The following is a 16921-nucleotide window of genomic DNA, read 5'->3' on the forward strand; positions in this document are numbered from 1 at the left end:
TTTTTTGTGTTGGAGTCTGAGGATATAAAAAAAATGGAGACAAGCCGACTTTTCTCAGAAACAGTGCAGGAAGCCTTTATTCAAACATTTATTTGATTTTCATGACATTAGTGATTTGTCTGTCACAAAAAAAGGTTACATTCAGTATGGTCCTGGTTATGAACGACGACGATTTTGCAAACTGACCACGTTTCAAGAACGCGGAGGCACCGGCTTCCGCGGGACTTTTTGAGTTTCAACTGTACCCACTTGCGGGACCGGTATTTGCTACTTGGAATTTCCCTTGGGGGATCACCTTTCAGCAAAAGAAAGGCTGTGATTGAAACCTCAAGCTATTGTAGTTTACGTCTTCCTGGGGCGTGGAGGGGCAAGAACATGAGATTTTTGGCCTTCTGCCCATTCGCCTGTGCTGTTTATCAAGCAGGTCGAGGCGGAATCCCATCGAATTCACTTTGAGATTGAACACGCAAACATGTTAACTTGCTTGGTCGGACACCAAACACAAAAATGCAATTACCAAAAACGACAAACGTGTTAAATCGGTAAAGCTATGGTGAATATTTTGTTTTTAAAAAAAAGCATATAAAAGCATTTCATCTCATCGTTTAGATCACAAACATACCGACTTACACCCGAAAACATGCAAACGACTCCATACATTTACGATGGCAAAACGAAGCTTCATGAAGCACCTGTGATACTTTTTGACACCTTTAGATGGTGCTCTTGGCTTAAATATAAAGGTTCGTGCAATGCAATGGAAATGTATGAAAATTCCACTGCATCTTTAAACCCAAGAGTGCCCTCTAGAGGAGTCAAAAACGTACACAAGTGCTTCACGAAGCTTCACTTGTCCACCACTACCATACATACATCATCACTTGACGATATTGTGTGCAAAGGTTTTCCATAAGGAATGAAAAGTATGAGATTTGATGTGACGTCTCCCCCCCCTCTTTCAGAGGATAAACAATCCAAGTGCTAAAGGTTGCAGCAAAGCTTATAAAAGAGTTTTTGGGCGGGGCCAAACTATCCTTCCAGTGGACCGCAACAATCTTATTCTGGATTACTGTGACATCTACAATGAGATGGTGCAAATCGACTTAAGTAGTACTGTGTTGATATTTGCGACGATGAATCGGCTGCAGATCACATTCAGTCACGATGCGTTGCGGGGGAAACTTGATTGGGTTCCAAAACGAAAGGGCTTTAAGTTCCGTTCGGTTTCAGTTCTGAGGGGTGGAGTGATAATAACCGTGATGGTGTTGGTTACTTTGCGGAGTGGAGTAGTAGTTGTGGTGGTGGTGCTGGGCACTCTGGATGTTTCCGTAAGCGAACAGGAGGGGGGCGGTGGAGGAAGGCTGAGTCGATGCCAGGGTCCCGGTACACTGGATGGAGCCGTACCAACCGGACACGCAGCTGGGCTGCGCCGTGGAGGACGGCAGGCTGAAAAAAAAGACAAAGATGGGAGTGCGCAATTCTGACTTGACAAATGTGACTGTAGATTTACGATCAACAACTGAGGATGAAGCGGCTCGGAAGGTGAATGAATGAATGAATGAACTGCGTATTCCGATTTATCTTGTATTCATTCATTCATCTTCCGAGCCGCTTCATCCTCACTAGGGTCGCGGGGGGTGCCGGAGCCTATCCCAGCTGTCTTCGGGCAGTAGGCGGGGACACCCTGAATCGGTTGCCAGCCAATCGCAGGGCACACACAGAAACGAAAAACCATTCGCACTCACACTCACACCTAGGGACAATTTAGAGTGCTCAATCAGCCTGCCACGCATGTTTTTGGAATGTGGGAGGAAACCGGAGCACCCGGAGAAAACCCACACAGGCCCGGGGAGAACATGCAAACTCCACACAGGGAGGCCGGAGCTGGAATCGAACCCGGTACCTCTGCACCGTGAAGCCGACGTGCTAACCACTGGACTACCGGGCCGCCTTTATCTTGTATTGACTAGTCTTTTTTTTTGGGGCCCAAAATAAAAATCGGGAATCGCTGCACTGACATCAGTGACGTCAAGGAGTAACTGAATTTAACTCGACTTTGATCAAATTCTTGTCGACGACATAAAATCTTTTGTCGGTTCGCACCTGGCCCGATCGCCCCTGTTGCTTCTGGACAGGTCGTCATCGCTGTCGTATCGTCTTGGGTTGTCAAAAAAAGAATCCCTGGAGCCGAACGTGTGGCTGTTGAGGATTCCTGTGGGGAGCTGGCAGACGTTCAAAGTTTTGTCTTAGTAACGGAATGGTACTGTGAGGTCCAATCCTTTATTTTTATTGGAGACTAAAACCAAAACGGGACCACATGCCAAGAATCATGGTTTGCAATTGTACTGTACATATCTTAATACAAGTAATGCGTCTACGACGAAGACATCCGGTGACAGAGTAAAACAAATTCTCTTTCACTACTAAACTGTGTATCCACCTGTAGTTCATGTTAATGATTATTTTTCATTTTACCAGGTTCTGTTTGGGCTTCTGGACTCGGAAGAAAAGCACCATCAAGCTGGTAGGCAGCAGCTCCCAAAAGAATAAAATAATCCCATAAACCATGTAGGCCTCATCGCTGAACTTCAGAACATCAGCCTGCAACACAAGCACACATAATTAAAATATTTTATACGGGACGTGCAGTCAGGGGGGAGGCGGGCCTCTCTGTCCCCTCCACTGCATGCGAAGAAAAACGAACAGTAAATACATTTTATAACTTTATATTTTAGTTCTGTGGTCCGTCCTTTACATTTATTTTTTTAAATCAATGTAATATCAATGATTTCATCATTAGAATAAATAAAATTAGCGCATTTCCTTTTCAAACACACGTACAAGAAAGGGAAGAGCGGCTGAGACAAGTCAGTGTCTTGCGTGGCTCGTCACCAAGGACACATTAATTGACGCAAGTAGTTGTCGAGTACCCTCCACACAAAATACAGTTTTTATATAACCAATAAAGAACAAAGAAACACATTTTATCAAACGTGGACTCCATTGTCTAGTGTAGTTTTTGAATATACTTCTTCCTACTCCCTTGAACATAATTGTGTTGAATGAAGACTGATTTCTTTCTTTTTACTATTTTATCTACTTTTATTTTCTGTCAAATTATTACTGCATATGTTCTACGTTCAATAAACCAATACAAAAAAAATGTGTGAAATAGAGTTTCTGGTCAGACAGAAAAGCGACTCAACCACGAGAATAGTAGCTGCTGCCAGCAGGTGGCAGTGCTGTGCCTCAATGGCATAATGCGAAGAAGCCGGGCGCTCTTCCCGTACACGGACGTATATACAGTGTGTTAATGGACTTACAATGGCGCTTACTCGCCAAAGTGAAGCCAATGGCAGCCATCTTGTGTTGCCTACCGCTAAACTCGCCTAAATTGAATACATAGATTTCTAGGTGGTGTTTTCCCATGAATTTCTGTCTCTATGGCGAAAATGCCACCATGTATGCCATATGGTTGTACCAAAAAGAGGGGGGGAATCGCCACGTGTACGTTTCATCCATCAGAATACAATGTAAATATTTTATTATAAAGTGTTTCTCAGAGAGCTCCTTAAAAATGTGTCTGCATCAAGTCAGAACTATGAACAATGAAATGAAAGCAAAGCGCATCAGGAGAAAATCTGATGTGATTTGTAAACATAACCTCCATAACTCAAGGTAAAGGAGATTATATACTTTGAATGTTGAAGTTCACTCATTGATAGTCTCTAGCGATCCAAGCATAAAACCTGCCCTCGGAAGTGTTTTCAGTGAAAACTAAACTGAAGTTTCAGCATTTTTCTGTCCCCGAGTTGGTCAGAGGGAAAATTGTTGCAGCCAGCTTTTGACTGGCAAGCATCTCTGGATAATATCATATTCATGTTTTTTTTTTTAATGACATTTTTTATTTGTGTTTTTTGGGTCATATTATGAGATGAGATTTTGGCGTGCTCTACGTAGAACAGCTGCATGCTGTTGTACTGGATTTTTGTATCTTGTTGATGAGACCATCTCTATTCGGAAATGTTGATTTGATCATTCTTTTTGTTGACCCCCATTATATTAAAATGGGTAAAAAATAAAAAAAATTAACACAAAGTTTTACTGACGCCCGTCCCTAAATTGAGCAGTGAAACATTCACCTGATCTGAACCACTGTACCAGCTGTAGTTGCACAAATCAGGTCTGCCCAGTGGAGACAGCGCCACCACCAGGTTGTAACAAGCTCTCGATGTGTAGAGGAGAATCACCAATGCTCCTACAGCTGTCGCCTGACACACTGACGTCCCCTGCAGAAAAACAGACCGTAAATGAAAACAGCATATTTCAAGTCTGTTGGAACATCTCTTCGACACATGCCACTCATTTATTTTCTGCTGTTGAGGGTCAAGTGTGAGCTGGAGCCTATCCCAGCTGACTTCCCGCAAGAGACGCGGCAACACCTACAACTGGTTGGCAGCCAAACACATGTGTAGCACAGAACAGTAAAGGCAAACAACTAATTTTAACATATGAGAGGAAGCTGGAAAACCCCGACAAAATGTAAAAGACCTTAACTGAGATTCCAACTGGGAACCGCTCACTATGAGGAAAGTCTACCGACTAACCACATGCTGTACAGCAGTGATTTTCAGAGGCGTTACCTCTACAAATTTTTCATCAACGCTCCCACATACATCTACCGGATCCGGATTTTATTTAAAAAAAACAAAAAAAACCCCACAAAAACACAATACTATGATCACCCCCCCAATGCACAGGGCTTTTGTGTATTTATTTATTTATTTATTTATTAAATTTTTAACAATTTTTACCCCCATAAGTAAATAAAATAAATTAAAAATGTCTATACTATTGAGGGCGGCCCGGTAGTCCAGTGGTTAGCACGTCGGCTTCACAGTGCAGAGGTACCGGGTTCGATTCCAGCTCCGGCCTCCCTGTGTGGAGTTTGCATGTTCTCCCCGGGCCTGCGTGGGTTTTCTCCGGGTGCTCCGGTTTCCTCCCACATTCCAAAAACATGCACGGCAGGCTGATTGGACGCTCTAAATTGTCCCTAGGTGTGAGTGTGGGTGTGGATGGTTGTTCGTCTCTGTGTGCCCTGCGATTGGCTGGCAACTGATTCAGGGTGTCCCCCGCCTACTGCCCGAAGACGGCTGGGATAGGCTCCGGCACCCCCCGCGACCCTAGTGAGGATCAAGCGGTTCGGAAAATGGATGGATGGATATACTATTGATTGATGTAGTATATTTTTTCCTGCATGTCAATCCAAATCCACAAAAAATTATTCGGCCCCCTCACGCTGTAGTACAGTGCCGCGAAAAAGGATTTGCTCCCTTCCCGATTTGTGTGTTCTTTGCATGTTTATCGCGCATGGGTTTCAGTTGATCAAATCAATTTTAATATCGCACAGAGACAACCCATGGATTTTCTGGTAGATAGCAGAATTTATTGTCCCATTAATCACAGCAAGTTGTCCTGGTCCTGAGGTAGCAAAGCAGCCACAGATCATCACACTGCCACCACCATGTTTCCTGGTTGGCATGTTCTTTTGAATCAAATGCCGTTTTTTCAACCCAGAAGTAATGGGCCGGACATCTACTAAAAAGTTCACATTTTGACTCATCAGACGACAGAATGATGTCTTTAGGCAAATGTGAGATGGGCCTTTGTGTTCTTTTGACAGCGGTGGAACTCTCCCATGGATGCCGTTTTTGGTCTTTCTTATGGTAGACTCGTGAACACTGACCTGAACTGAAGCCAGCGAGGTCTGGAGTCCTTTGGGTGTTGTTCTAGGTTCTTTTGTAATGATGTACTCATAAATTTTGTATATCGAAGACATAAAATGTCAAAGACTGTTCTGTGATCGTGAGCTACCATCTGCGTGCTAAGGAAATGTTCACTTTGCCTTACCTTGGATTGGAGGAAAACATTGGCAGAGGACATCTTGGCAATGCGGAAGATGCAGACTGCCAAAGACACGGCACACAGGACAAAAAGACTGTCGTTGATCAGGACGCGGGCCAGGACAGCGTGTCTCACACTCCTGTCACTTGACACATCACAGAGCACTTGTTAAAACATGGCAGTCATTTTCCTCCGGGGCATCCAGTTTAGAGTTATGGGTGAAATGTTGACTTGACTCGACTTGAGTATTTAAAATTCGGACAACAGGTTTTTAAAAGTATGAACATTCCGATACATTTTTTTTTCAGTAAATGATTCATTTCTATAGATCGGGCACCTTTGCGATTGTGAGGCAGTCAAACCGTTTGGTGCAATTATGCTAACTCGGCTAACAATATGCGGTATGTCCTTATTGTAATTATTCACTTGTTCCAACAGTATCTTCTAACCCCTTACCTTGGCAATTCTGAACGCTCCAAAGCTCCTTGCACCAACAATGCGCACGTTAAATTCACCACGAGGAAACATATACAGAGGGACAGCAAGAACACTGAGAGGGCAATCCTGGGGGGAGAAAGACAAACAAAAGCTGTATCGCAGAGCATTCGCAGAGCATTCGCAAGTTTCATTCGACGCACTTACTGGACACTTGATTAGGTACAAATGCACCATCTACAACAGGGGTGTCAAACGCATTTTTCTCACGGGCCACTTTGGAGTTACGTCTTCCTTCGGAGGACCGTTACGGCCAAAGAAATGTTTAATCATCGTATTATGACTTGTACATACACAAAAAGACTGATTATGAGTTTTGATATCAGTCAACTATTTGTTTGTCGTTTCTTCGATTATTGTTCAAGGGAGCGTAAACTGGTTAACAAAATTATTTCGGTACAGATTTTAGCAAGTATCATGGAAGTTGACACGTTTGATTCGCTTTCGCGGGCCACATAAGATGATGCGGCAGGCCGGATCTGGCCCACGGGCCTCGACTTTGACACCTGTGATCTACAGTATCCATCCATTTTCTAAATTGCTTTTATCCTCATAAAAGGGTTGCGGGAGGGGGGGTGGGGGTGCTGGAGCATGGACAAAAATACAACCCACAACTTTTCCGACGTGCAACTTGTTCCTTGTGGTTATGAATTGAATTTAATCCAAGATGCGAAAAAAAAAAACCATAGGAGAGAGGAGCCAGATGAGGTGGCTTGGGCATCTGATTCGGATGCCTCCTGAGCGCCTCCCCGGTGAGGTGTTCCGGTCATGTCCCACCGGGAGGAGACCCCGAGGAAGACCCAGGACACGCTGGAGAGCTTGCCTGGGAACGACTTGGGATCCCCCGGGGAGAGCTGGAAGAAGTAGCTAGGGAGAGGGAAGTCTGGGCTTCCCTGCTAAAGCTGTTGCCCCCGCGACCCGGCCCCGGATAAGCGGTAGAAGATGGATGGATGGATGGACAATAGTGATGATTGTGGCGGTGTACAATCAGAGCCCCTTTTCACTTCCCCATTTTCAAATGCGTTCTGCTGCCACTGCAAAATGAACACGAGACACACGACGACGGCACTGCAAACTACAACCGCAGCATACACAATGCCAGATTAATATCTCGGAAAGTTTTTTTGTATTTCAGCAAACTTTTACCTGTATTTGGTGAGCTCTGGGGAATATTTGGCTTTCGCCTTAAACACCACCTAAAAAATACACAAACAACAAAGAGTATGAATGTCAAAAAGCATGAAGCGTGATGGGAAATGTTGAGTAAGAGAAGGTCAGAAGAGGAGCAAAAAAATGTTCTTCTTTTCGTAGAGCCGTGTGAACTTGACAGAGTCTCCAGACATTCCCGTGTAATTAATTGAACACAAACACTCACCCGTACCCCCCCACCTCAACCCCACCCTCCGACAAAAATTGAATTCCGTCTTTGCGGTGTACATCAATTGGATTCACAACACGCTCACACAGCCCCCGAATTTGACAACTGTAAGCTAACAGGCATGCGTTACACTTCATAAAGTGAAATAATATCACTGCTTCAATCGTACAGCACGGGGGTCGGCAACCCGCGGCTCTGGAGCCTCATGTGGCTCTTTAGCGCCGCCCTAGTGGCTCCCTGGAGCTTTTTTTAAAAAAAATGTAAAAAGATGGGGGGAGGGAAATCTATCTTTTGTTTTGCACAAACCATGTTGTTGCTGTGACGAGCTCCGGTTGTTTTAAGTACACGTCGAATTCTGAGTCTTACGTATAGTTTTACATTAATCTCAACCCGAGAGTGGCAATTATCGGCTCGAAGCCGCTTGGTCACCATTTGCTGGGGAAGCAATGAAGATGGAGCGATATATCTACTTCAACAACGTGTTTATGTTTGTTCTATAGTTGACCCCCTGCCATAGCCAAAATAAGAATTATTTAAGCCCCCCCCCCCCCCCCGCAGGCGGCCCGGTAGTCCAGTGGTTAGCACGTCGGCTTCACAGTGCAGAGGTACCGGGTTCGATTCCAGCTCCGGCCTCCCTGTGTGGAGTTTGCATGTTCTCCCCGGGCCTGCGTGGGTTTTCTCCGGGTGCTCCGGTTTTCTTCCACATTCCAAAAACATGCGTGGCAGGCTGATTGAACACTCTAAATTGTGTGAGTGTGAGTGCGGATGGTTGTTCGTCTCTGTGTGCCCTGCGATTGGCTGGCAACCGATTCAGGGTGTCCCCCGCCTACTGCCCGGAGACAGCTGGGATAGGCTCCAGCACCCCCCGCGACCCCAGTGAGGATCAAGCGGTACGGAAGATGAAGCCCCCCCGCCCCAAAAATCAGGTGTGCAAGGTGGCTCCTCTCTATGCGGGATAAAAATGACTTTGGTTTTAAAAAATGACTTTATATGACCCCTAAAAATCTATTAACTCATTCACTCCCAAAGACGTTTTTAACCCTTAGGTCCAAAAAAAAAAAACCCAAGTTACGCGTTTTACAATTTTGGAAATGATGTTTGTTGTGTTATACAAACATTCTGTTTTTGTTCCTGATTGTAAAGTGTCCTTGGGTGTCTTGAAAGGCGCTTATAAATCAAAATGTATTATTATATTATTATTTTTTTTTTTCAAACACTCAAAATGTTCAGTGTGCATCTGTGCTATCCATACGTATATAGTTTTTATTAGTTCTTTGGGATTTTTTATTCTTTATTTTTTGCAAAAGGGAAAAGAAAATTGTGTCTGGAGGTCCCAACCAATCCCGACCGGACGTGTTCATGTAAAATGCGTTGGTTTGAAGCCTCCTGCAAAAAGGCAAACTCATTTGCGATCCTCTGACGCCACCTAAAGTTGCAAAATTGGAATGACCTCAACCCAACAATGTGGCATGCTTACGTCTGTCCAAGCGAAAACAAAGCGATTGACGTAAAAATCGCGTGAAATGCATGTTTACACATTAGGTTTACGATGCATTCAAAAATATGAATTATAATGGGTCTCTATGGTGCAAAATATGTCAATTGTGAAGATTACGGCATCAAAACCTTTTTTATTATTGCTGCAATGCCTGAGAATTATCAGCCGGTGATGTCATGAAATTTCGGCCATTTTAGAACCCCCCCATACGTTTCAGTCCTCTCGGTTTTCTGAAATGTTACATTCATTGTTCTGTCTGTTCTTCTGCGGGTTCTCTCTAAATAATTTGAGCCTGAGAATAACCGCTGGACAATGTAACCAAGCGGCAGATACGTGGCAAGAGAGGCGTCTTACACGCTAAGCTAAAGGCGACACAATGCAGCTAATGAGCCTGTTGCTAGCCAACGTCCGGTTTCAAAACCTTTTTTATTATTGCTGCAATGCCTGAGAATTATCAGCCGGTGACGTCATGAAATTTCGGCCATTTTAGAACCCCGCCCCATACGTTAAACGTCTTTTCAGACTTGGTCCAGAATTGGCTGCTACTGAACGAGTTAAAAACCAAAACATTGCTAAACATCAGCTGGAACATGAAAAGCCGGCTTGTTTGCAGAGTGCAAGAGGCCATTTTGAACTTGCTGAATGTTTCTTTCAATGAGACCTAAACCCGGAAGATAATCATCTTTTTCATTCTTATCTCGACCGGGTTCCACGACGATTACCGTCTCCCATTTTGTGGCGAGCTCACTCAACCTCGTTCGTCTCCGCGCTGACTTTTCAAGTTGCATAACTGCATGTGTGTAAACAATCTGCCTTTTGTGTCGGAATGGAGGTCAGAAGGCAACCTCGAAAGGCGGCGACTGCGCCAAGAACAAAACTGTGGTATGTCAAATATGGTAATTAACATCATTACGAGTCTAAGAGTATATAAGGAAGTGCTCAGAGCTAAAGGAGAGCTACTAAAAAAATCACAGGCCTGGCTCTTTAGTCTGCATGTATACTGTAAGTAGCGACAGTATGTTCACGAGTTTGCAGCTCGAGGCTTTTAAGTGCTTGCCAGCGGTGTGGGAATGCAGAATTGTGTCTTCAAAAGTCCACGTCGCAGTGCAACCGGAGCTCTGCGCCGTTTCCTTTTTGCACATTTAGCATTTGGAGCAACGGGGAAGAGGCCCAAGTGCGATACATTTTGGGTCTCGCTCCGATTGATCGGCCAGGATTGTTCTCGACGGTTTGTTTTGCTTTGCATAGCGTGTGAGAAGAGTTAGGTTTTTTGGGGGTGGGGGTGGGGGTGGGATGCAGTTGGTTCCTGCTCCTGAAAAACATAAAGAGCCATTCGGATGTAAAGTTTTCAAGGTTGAAAATCTCGTGAATTAAATTAAGTTTTGTATTTTTAATGGGTGTTTTTTTTTTAGGAAAATAAGAAAAAAATAAATAACTTCATTAGTTAGAACCCCAGGCGGCCCGGTAGTCCAGTGGTTAGCACGTGGGCTTCACAGTGCAGAGGTACCGGGTTCGATTCCAGCTCCGGCCTCCCTGTGTGGAGTTTGCATGTTCTCCCCGGGCCTGCGTGGGTTTTCTCCGGGTGCTCCGGTTTCCTCCCACATTCCAAAAACATGCGTGGCAGGCTGATTGAACACTCTAAATTGTCCCTAGGTGTGAGTGTGAGCGCGGATGGTTGTTCGTTTCCGTGTGCCCTGCGATTGGCTGGCAACCGGTTCAGGGTGTCCCCCGCCTACTGCCCGAAGACGGCTGGGATAGGCTCCAGCACCCCCCGCGACCCTAATGAGGATCAAGCGGCTCGGAAGATGAATGAATGATTGATGAATGAAAAACGTATAAAATACGGGGAAAACGTACAAGCTGACAGGTATGCATGTCTGTCTGTATGGCGTACAATTTGACTTATTTTGGTGGTAATTTTTTTTTCACCCAGCCCTAATCTATCCGGTGGTACCTCTACTTATGAAATTAATTAGTTATGTAAGAAATTTCTTAACTTGAAAATTTTGTAAGTCAAGACACGTTTTCCATATAAATGCCCTAATTCGTTCCAAGACCCCTAAAATTCAGACATGAATGTTTTATGAAGCATAAAAATGCATCAAAATATGTATACATGTACAGTATATGTTATTGCACAATAAATGAGAGTTGTGCATCGTGTAAAAAACAAAGATAGAAGTAAAGAAGTAAAGAGTAAAGTGCCGGTTATTGAACGTTTAACAGCGTCCTCATCGTTTTTTTTTTGCCCCCTTTAGTTCATGTTCTCTCTCAGAAGTGGTTTTTGCCTGCCGTTTTGTAAAGAACTGATTCAAGGACGTTTGCTTTATTCGGCTCTTGACAATCATTCAAAAATGTTCAAGGCAAACATCAGCAGAGCGAGCGATCGCCGGACTGGTGAACACTTTTTCGGGGTGATTCACATTTACGTAAAACCATCGAGGCGAATGACGAAGACACTGCATCGACACGTAACTATCCATCGACACACAGACACACAAGGTAGAGTTCGCTCTTAGCCAATGGGATGACAGGATGATGCCCGGTAATAGCCAATGGCAGCGCAGCTCCAAGTATGTCACATTCGGGGAAACTCGGAGCTGCGACTAGCAGCCCCATACCGTATTTTGACCTTTCATATCTTGAAATTTCATCCATAACAACAGGCAATATTTTCCCGTTGAGGCGTTTCACAGCTTGAAAATTTCATATGAAGAAACATTCGTAAGTTGAGGTACCACTCTATGTGCCCCATCATTGACTGGCGACCGGTCGAGGGTGTCCCCGCACTTTTTGGCCAAAGTCAAGTCAACATTATTGTCGAATGTGCCGTGTGGGCAACATACAGCACAGATGGAATTTCTTTCCTCTCAACCACAGGAGAGAGACGTTGGGTAATACTCCAGCTCACCCGTGTTGCTAATCAGCACAAGCTGAGGATGGTTAAATATAGCGACATTATTGTCGCATTTTATTGCAATTTTATTGCAACGATACTCAATGACGAGCGATTAACTTCACGGTTCCCTTGACAAGTGCGTGTCACATGTCCAGGAAGCAAATGCAGTATCAAAACTGCATTTCGCTACATTTTGGTGTGCACAGCCCAGGACAAAATCTTTTCGCATACAAGTGCAAAAGCACAGCCCGACGCCATCACCCGATTTTCCAAGGTCACAGAGGGATGACAATCAAACCAAAAGGCTGCAGTTGAAATGCTCAATGCTAAACCGCTTAAACGGCCAGATTTTATGTGGTAAAATGTCGGGGGGGCCGACCTTGGCTGACATTCTTTACATTGAACAACAATATTGTTCAACAAATTTTAGTAAGCCAGTCTGTTTCACATTTCCATTTTTATTTTAATTTCAACAATCTTAAGAATTTCTTTTGGTTCATTTGAAACAGGTATATCACATGCAACTGCTTATTCACTTGACTTTTTCTTAAACAGAAGTCTCCTGAGTGCAAATGGATTGATTTGAAACATAAAATGTATCACCATTTTCAATAGTCACAAAACCTTTGACTCGAACAACAGGAAAATGAACAAGCAATACACATATCCACAACTGCAAGGATCATTTGAAATATGACATATCAGTCAATATAAACACGGAGTGATGTCTTGTTAACTCGTGAGTGATGCCCTCTAGTGTCTAAATGCTATTACTCATTTAGTGAATGCTATTACTCATTTAGCCACTAGAGGGAAGCAGTACTCTATGAAACATCACTCACCAGTCTACGAGACCTCAGTCAATGCAACACGTGTTCCATTGCGCCCAAACTGCGGGCCAGACGGCACTGATTTTATGACAGGGGCCGAGGGCCGGATGAAATTCGACCGCGGGCCGGATTTGGCCCGCGGGCCGGACTTTGGACATGTCTGCACTAAGATGTCAAAAGAGCTGAGAGACATCGGTGATTTAAGCAGCAGGGAATTCTCAGCTCAGTAAAAATTGATATATGCTTGCAGCAGATGGTCATGCGGTCCTGACGTATGCGTTATGTCGACAGAGGGCCAATATAAGAGATATGGCCAATATCTCTTTCTGGTGTAACCAGGTAACAAAAAAAAAGCAATAAAGTTCCAGTCAAAGTCTTCAATTTCCTTCTTGTAAGCACAAATTATCTGATGGGCCACGGTGTCTGATCAGATGTCATGTGGCCAGTCGGAACGTCCTCATTCCTTCTTTATTTTATTTGCTTTGTTCCTTCAGGCTGCAGATTTCATCGTGTTAGCGTGGAGGTGTTGTGCAGACACGCACAAGTTGCTCTTTGCAGTCTGGGTTCATTATACACATTTTTGTTTTTGTATTAAAAAAAAAAAAGACGGGGTAAGGATATTTTAAATCCTTATTGCTGCTAAACAAAAGCATTTTATACCTCTAAAACATATTTTAAAAATTTAGACATCAAGTGAGGGATTCCATTTCATGACAAATGTTAGGTCGTGTCAACTTCAAGGTCAACTTATAGGTCAGAAGGTCAAGTTACTACACGCGCCGAAAAGATGGCGGCTCACGGCATTTTTTTTTGTTTGCTAGATGTTCAGCGCTAAGTTCGGCTTTTTAAGTCATTTGAAAGATACCTTCAACTAAGCAATTTTTATTTATTTTTTGGGGGTGGGGGGGGGTCAAATGTGTTCATTTAATCAATAAAATTCATTCATTCATTCATTCATTCATTCATTCATCCATCTTCCGGGCCGCTTGATCCTCACTAGGGTCGCGGGGGTGCTGGAGCCCATCCCAGCCGCCTCCGGGCAGTAGGCGGGGGACACCCTGAATCGGTCGCCAGCCAATCGCAGGGCACACAGAATCAAACAACCATTCACACTCACACTCACACCTCGGGACAATTTAGAGTGTTCAATCAGCCTGCCACGCATGTTTTTAGAATGTGGGAGGAAACCGGAGCACCCGGAAAAAACCCACGCAGGCCCGGGGAGAACATGCAAACTCCACACAGGGGGGCCGGAGCTGGAATCGAACCCGGTACCTCTGCACTGTGAAGCCGACGTGCTAACCACTCGACTACCGGGCCACCCTCAAAATTCGATTTTTTGAAACATGGATGGACTGCATGGATGTCACCCCCTGGGTTAGTGTGACTACATTTCCCATGATTCATAGATACAGAAACAGGAAGTAGATCTCATTCCTGATTGGATGACAAAACAATGGACACCTGTACACGATTTGATGCTGAAAGTAAGTGGGGAAAAAAAAATTTGGATCAAAGACGACAAACTGAAAAGTCGACATCTACACGTAAGGCGCATCGGATAACAAGACGCACTGTCGATTTTTGGAGAAAGTTAAAATACGACCCCCCCGCCACCCCCCAAAAATATCCAGTAGATGAAAGAAATGCTCGTGGACTATAAACTCATTAGGGCTTTGAGGTCAGACTCGGGTCAATGAGTGAAGGCCACAGTTGAAAGCAAAAATGGGGACGCAGCATTTAGCGGTTATGCCGCACACAAATGGAATTGGATGCCAACAAAAGTGAAGTCGGTCCCAAATGTTGTGTTTTTTAATCCTGGTTAAAAACGAGGCTTCTCTCTCCCCCCCCCTCCCCCCCGCTCCCATGCCTATGACTGACCAACTTTTTTTTCTATTTTTTGCACTGTACATTCCTTTTGTCATGATAGTAGGCCATCTTTAATTTCGGTGCTTTACGTTTTTCAACGTCTTTAGTTCTTTAGTGTTTAAATTTCAATTTAAAAATGTGTAAATTTCCCCAGTGTGGGATGAATAAAGGATATCTTATCTTATCTTAAATGCTTTAAAAGGTTGGACATGTAAGCATGTGAAGCACACCGAGCTACCTTTGGTATGAAATATGCTACGTAAATTAAGCTAGCTTGCCTGGATGCCTCTTTAAAAAAAATGAATGCGTGTCCATCTTGAATGTCCCATACAAAAGGGGTGAACAGGGGGATTTTGGGGGGGGGGGTTGTTGGATGGAAGACTTTGCTGGCTGATACACAGGAGGAGTCTGGTGCATTGCCCAGCCAAAGATGTTAGGGTGCCAATTCAATTTTTGGGGTGGCCAAGGGTGGGGGTTGTGTGCCCCTTGCTGCCCAGCCCTCTGCCCCCCCCCCCCCCAGTGCTCTTTCATTGACTAACAAGGTAACAGGTTTTCCTCGGGTTTCTGTGATTGCATGTCAAATGAGAGGCAGGTGTGACCGCAGAAGGCTGATTTTTTTTCTCACCAATCATAAAATTAACCAGTAGTACCGTTAACCACTTTACCAAAAAACTCATTTTGTGTACGTTTAAGCACAATAAAGTTGATGGAGGTACAACCGTGCCTTTTGTTTGCCCGACTGATTGCGATAACAAACGAAATACCCCCGCCATTGCCATTTCGGAGTTCTTACCTGCCAGAAGTAGAGGTTGAGGAGGCAAAGGGTGAAAAACTGGAGGCACACCGGGCAGCAGTAAAGCAGCCAGTAGGCCAGCGGCTGCAGCTGTATGGCCTGCGTCGCATTTTCAAAGTAGAAGGAGAAGAGGGTCGTCCGGAGCGCTGCCCACAGTAAACACAGAAACAAGAACGCACTCTGGTAGCTGAAGCGCTTGTATCCGTAGTGCAGAATGAGCCACAGCTGCAGGTAGACGAAGCCGAAGAGGAGCGAGTACAGGACGGTGTACGCGGTGGTGAGACTCAGCTCCAAAACGGGGGAGATGGCATCTCCTTCAGGGTCCTCCTGCACGGGGCTCAACAAGCTGGAAGTGACCTCCTCGCTGGTAGAAAACATCTCCGCTGGTAGCTAACACAAGCAAAGCCGCGAACGGCAAAACTGGGTCAAAGCTGACTCGAATTCACAAAAGATTCCTTTGAAATGTGCGGTCAAAGCGTTATTCCTTAAAATAAGGGGCATCGTGGAACTGCGCGCGGCCGTATGAACTAAAATGATGGCGTGAAGAAGAAAGCCAGTCTAATTGTTGAACGCTCAAACGAGGTAAAATAAAAAATAAGGAAATTCTCCAGCGACTCGCATGCAAAAAAAAAACAACTAGGGGGAGGGGGGTCCTCCAGATCAGCTGTGATGCAATTAGAGACCCGCCCCCAAGCTCTAGTTTTCACCAAGAAGAAAAACGCTCAGTCACCGCCATCTTGGCTCAATGGTCGGCCCGCTTCAATGAGGCACAGATGACTCAGGAGCCACCAGGTCGAGATAGTTTCTTAGCAAAAGTGACCACGTGGGAGTCACGCCCACTCAGCCAGTGAGACATTTTATTGGCTGACCGTGGACCCGAGCCTCCACAATTTGCTAATTGCATTGGTCTATGATGACGTGACCTGACAGACTGCGCTCTTTTATCTGCCGCGATTGGCCAGTCTTCCTAAACCTTTCGACGACCCGATTGGTTTAGGAAAAACATGTGGTTGTATGAACCAAACAGTTACCTGTAATATTAATGGTGCTACAGGAAAAAAAAACTTCATAATAAAATCTATTGAAAGTGGTGCAACACTTTTGTACAATTTCAAACACCGACTCATATTAATATATTAAATTATATAGTTATATTTTTCAATTTATTTATTTTGTGCATTTTTTTCAGGTTTTGTACGTCCATATATGGGCACTTAAATAATATTATTTTGAAAAGTACTCAGGGAAGTTATTA

At 44.4% G+C, this 16921-nt stretch overlaps 1 protein-coding gene and 1 long non-coding RNA gene across 5 annotated transcripts in view; both read right to left on the bottom strand.

Annotated features, from left to right (window-relative positions):
- Positions 1-49: 49 nt before the first annotated feature.
- Positions 50-16557, bottom strand: gpr137c (G protein-coupled receptor 137c). Of its 2 annotated transcripts, none has more exons than XM_052059252.1 (8): positions 15667-16557; positions 7546-7595; positions 6361-6468; positions 5911-6043; positions 4143-4289; positions 2476-2601; positions 2104-2222; positions 50-1446 (listed from the first exon to the last, which is right to left on the bottom strand). In XM_052059252.1, the coding sequence occupies exons 1-8, from the start codon at positions 16042-16044 to the stop codon at positions 1227-1229; spliced, it is 1281 nt and encodes a 426-aa protein (XP_051915212.1). In that variant the 5' UTR covers positions 16045-16557; the 3' UTR covers positions 50-1226. The 2 variants fall into 2 exon arrangements, with proteins under 2 accessions (XP_051915212.1, XP_051915211.1); XM_052059251.1 differs by having other exon boundaries at positions 5911-6049; positions 15667-16554.
- The window catches only part of LOC127596615 (uncharacterized), a 106209-nt gene continuing 89337 nt past the window's right edge, over positions 50-16921 (bottom strand). For all 3 annotated transcript variants that reach the window (XR_007961504.1, XR_007961506.1, XR_007961505.1), the window contains exon 2: positions 50-711. This is a non-coding gene — a long non-coding RNA (uncharacterized LOC127596615). The remainder of the gene's footprint in view (positions 712-16921) is intronic.

Source organism: Hippocampus zosterae, chromosome 2 (assembly GCF_025434085.1).
Source record: "Hippocampus zosterae strain Florida chromosome 2, ASM2543408v3, whole genome shotgun sequence".
Taxonomy (NCBI): Eukaryota; Metazoa; Chordata; class Actinopteri; order Syngnathiformes; family Syngnathidae; genus Hippocampus; species Hippocampus zosterae.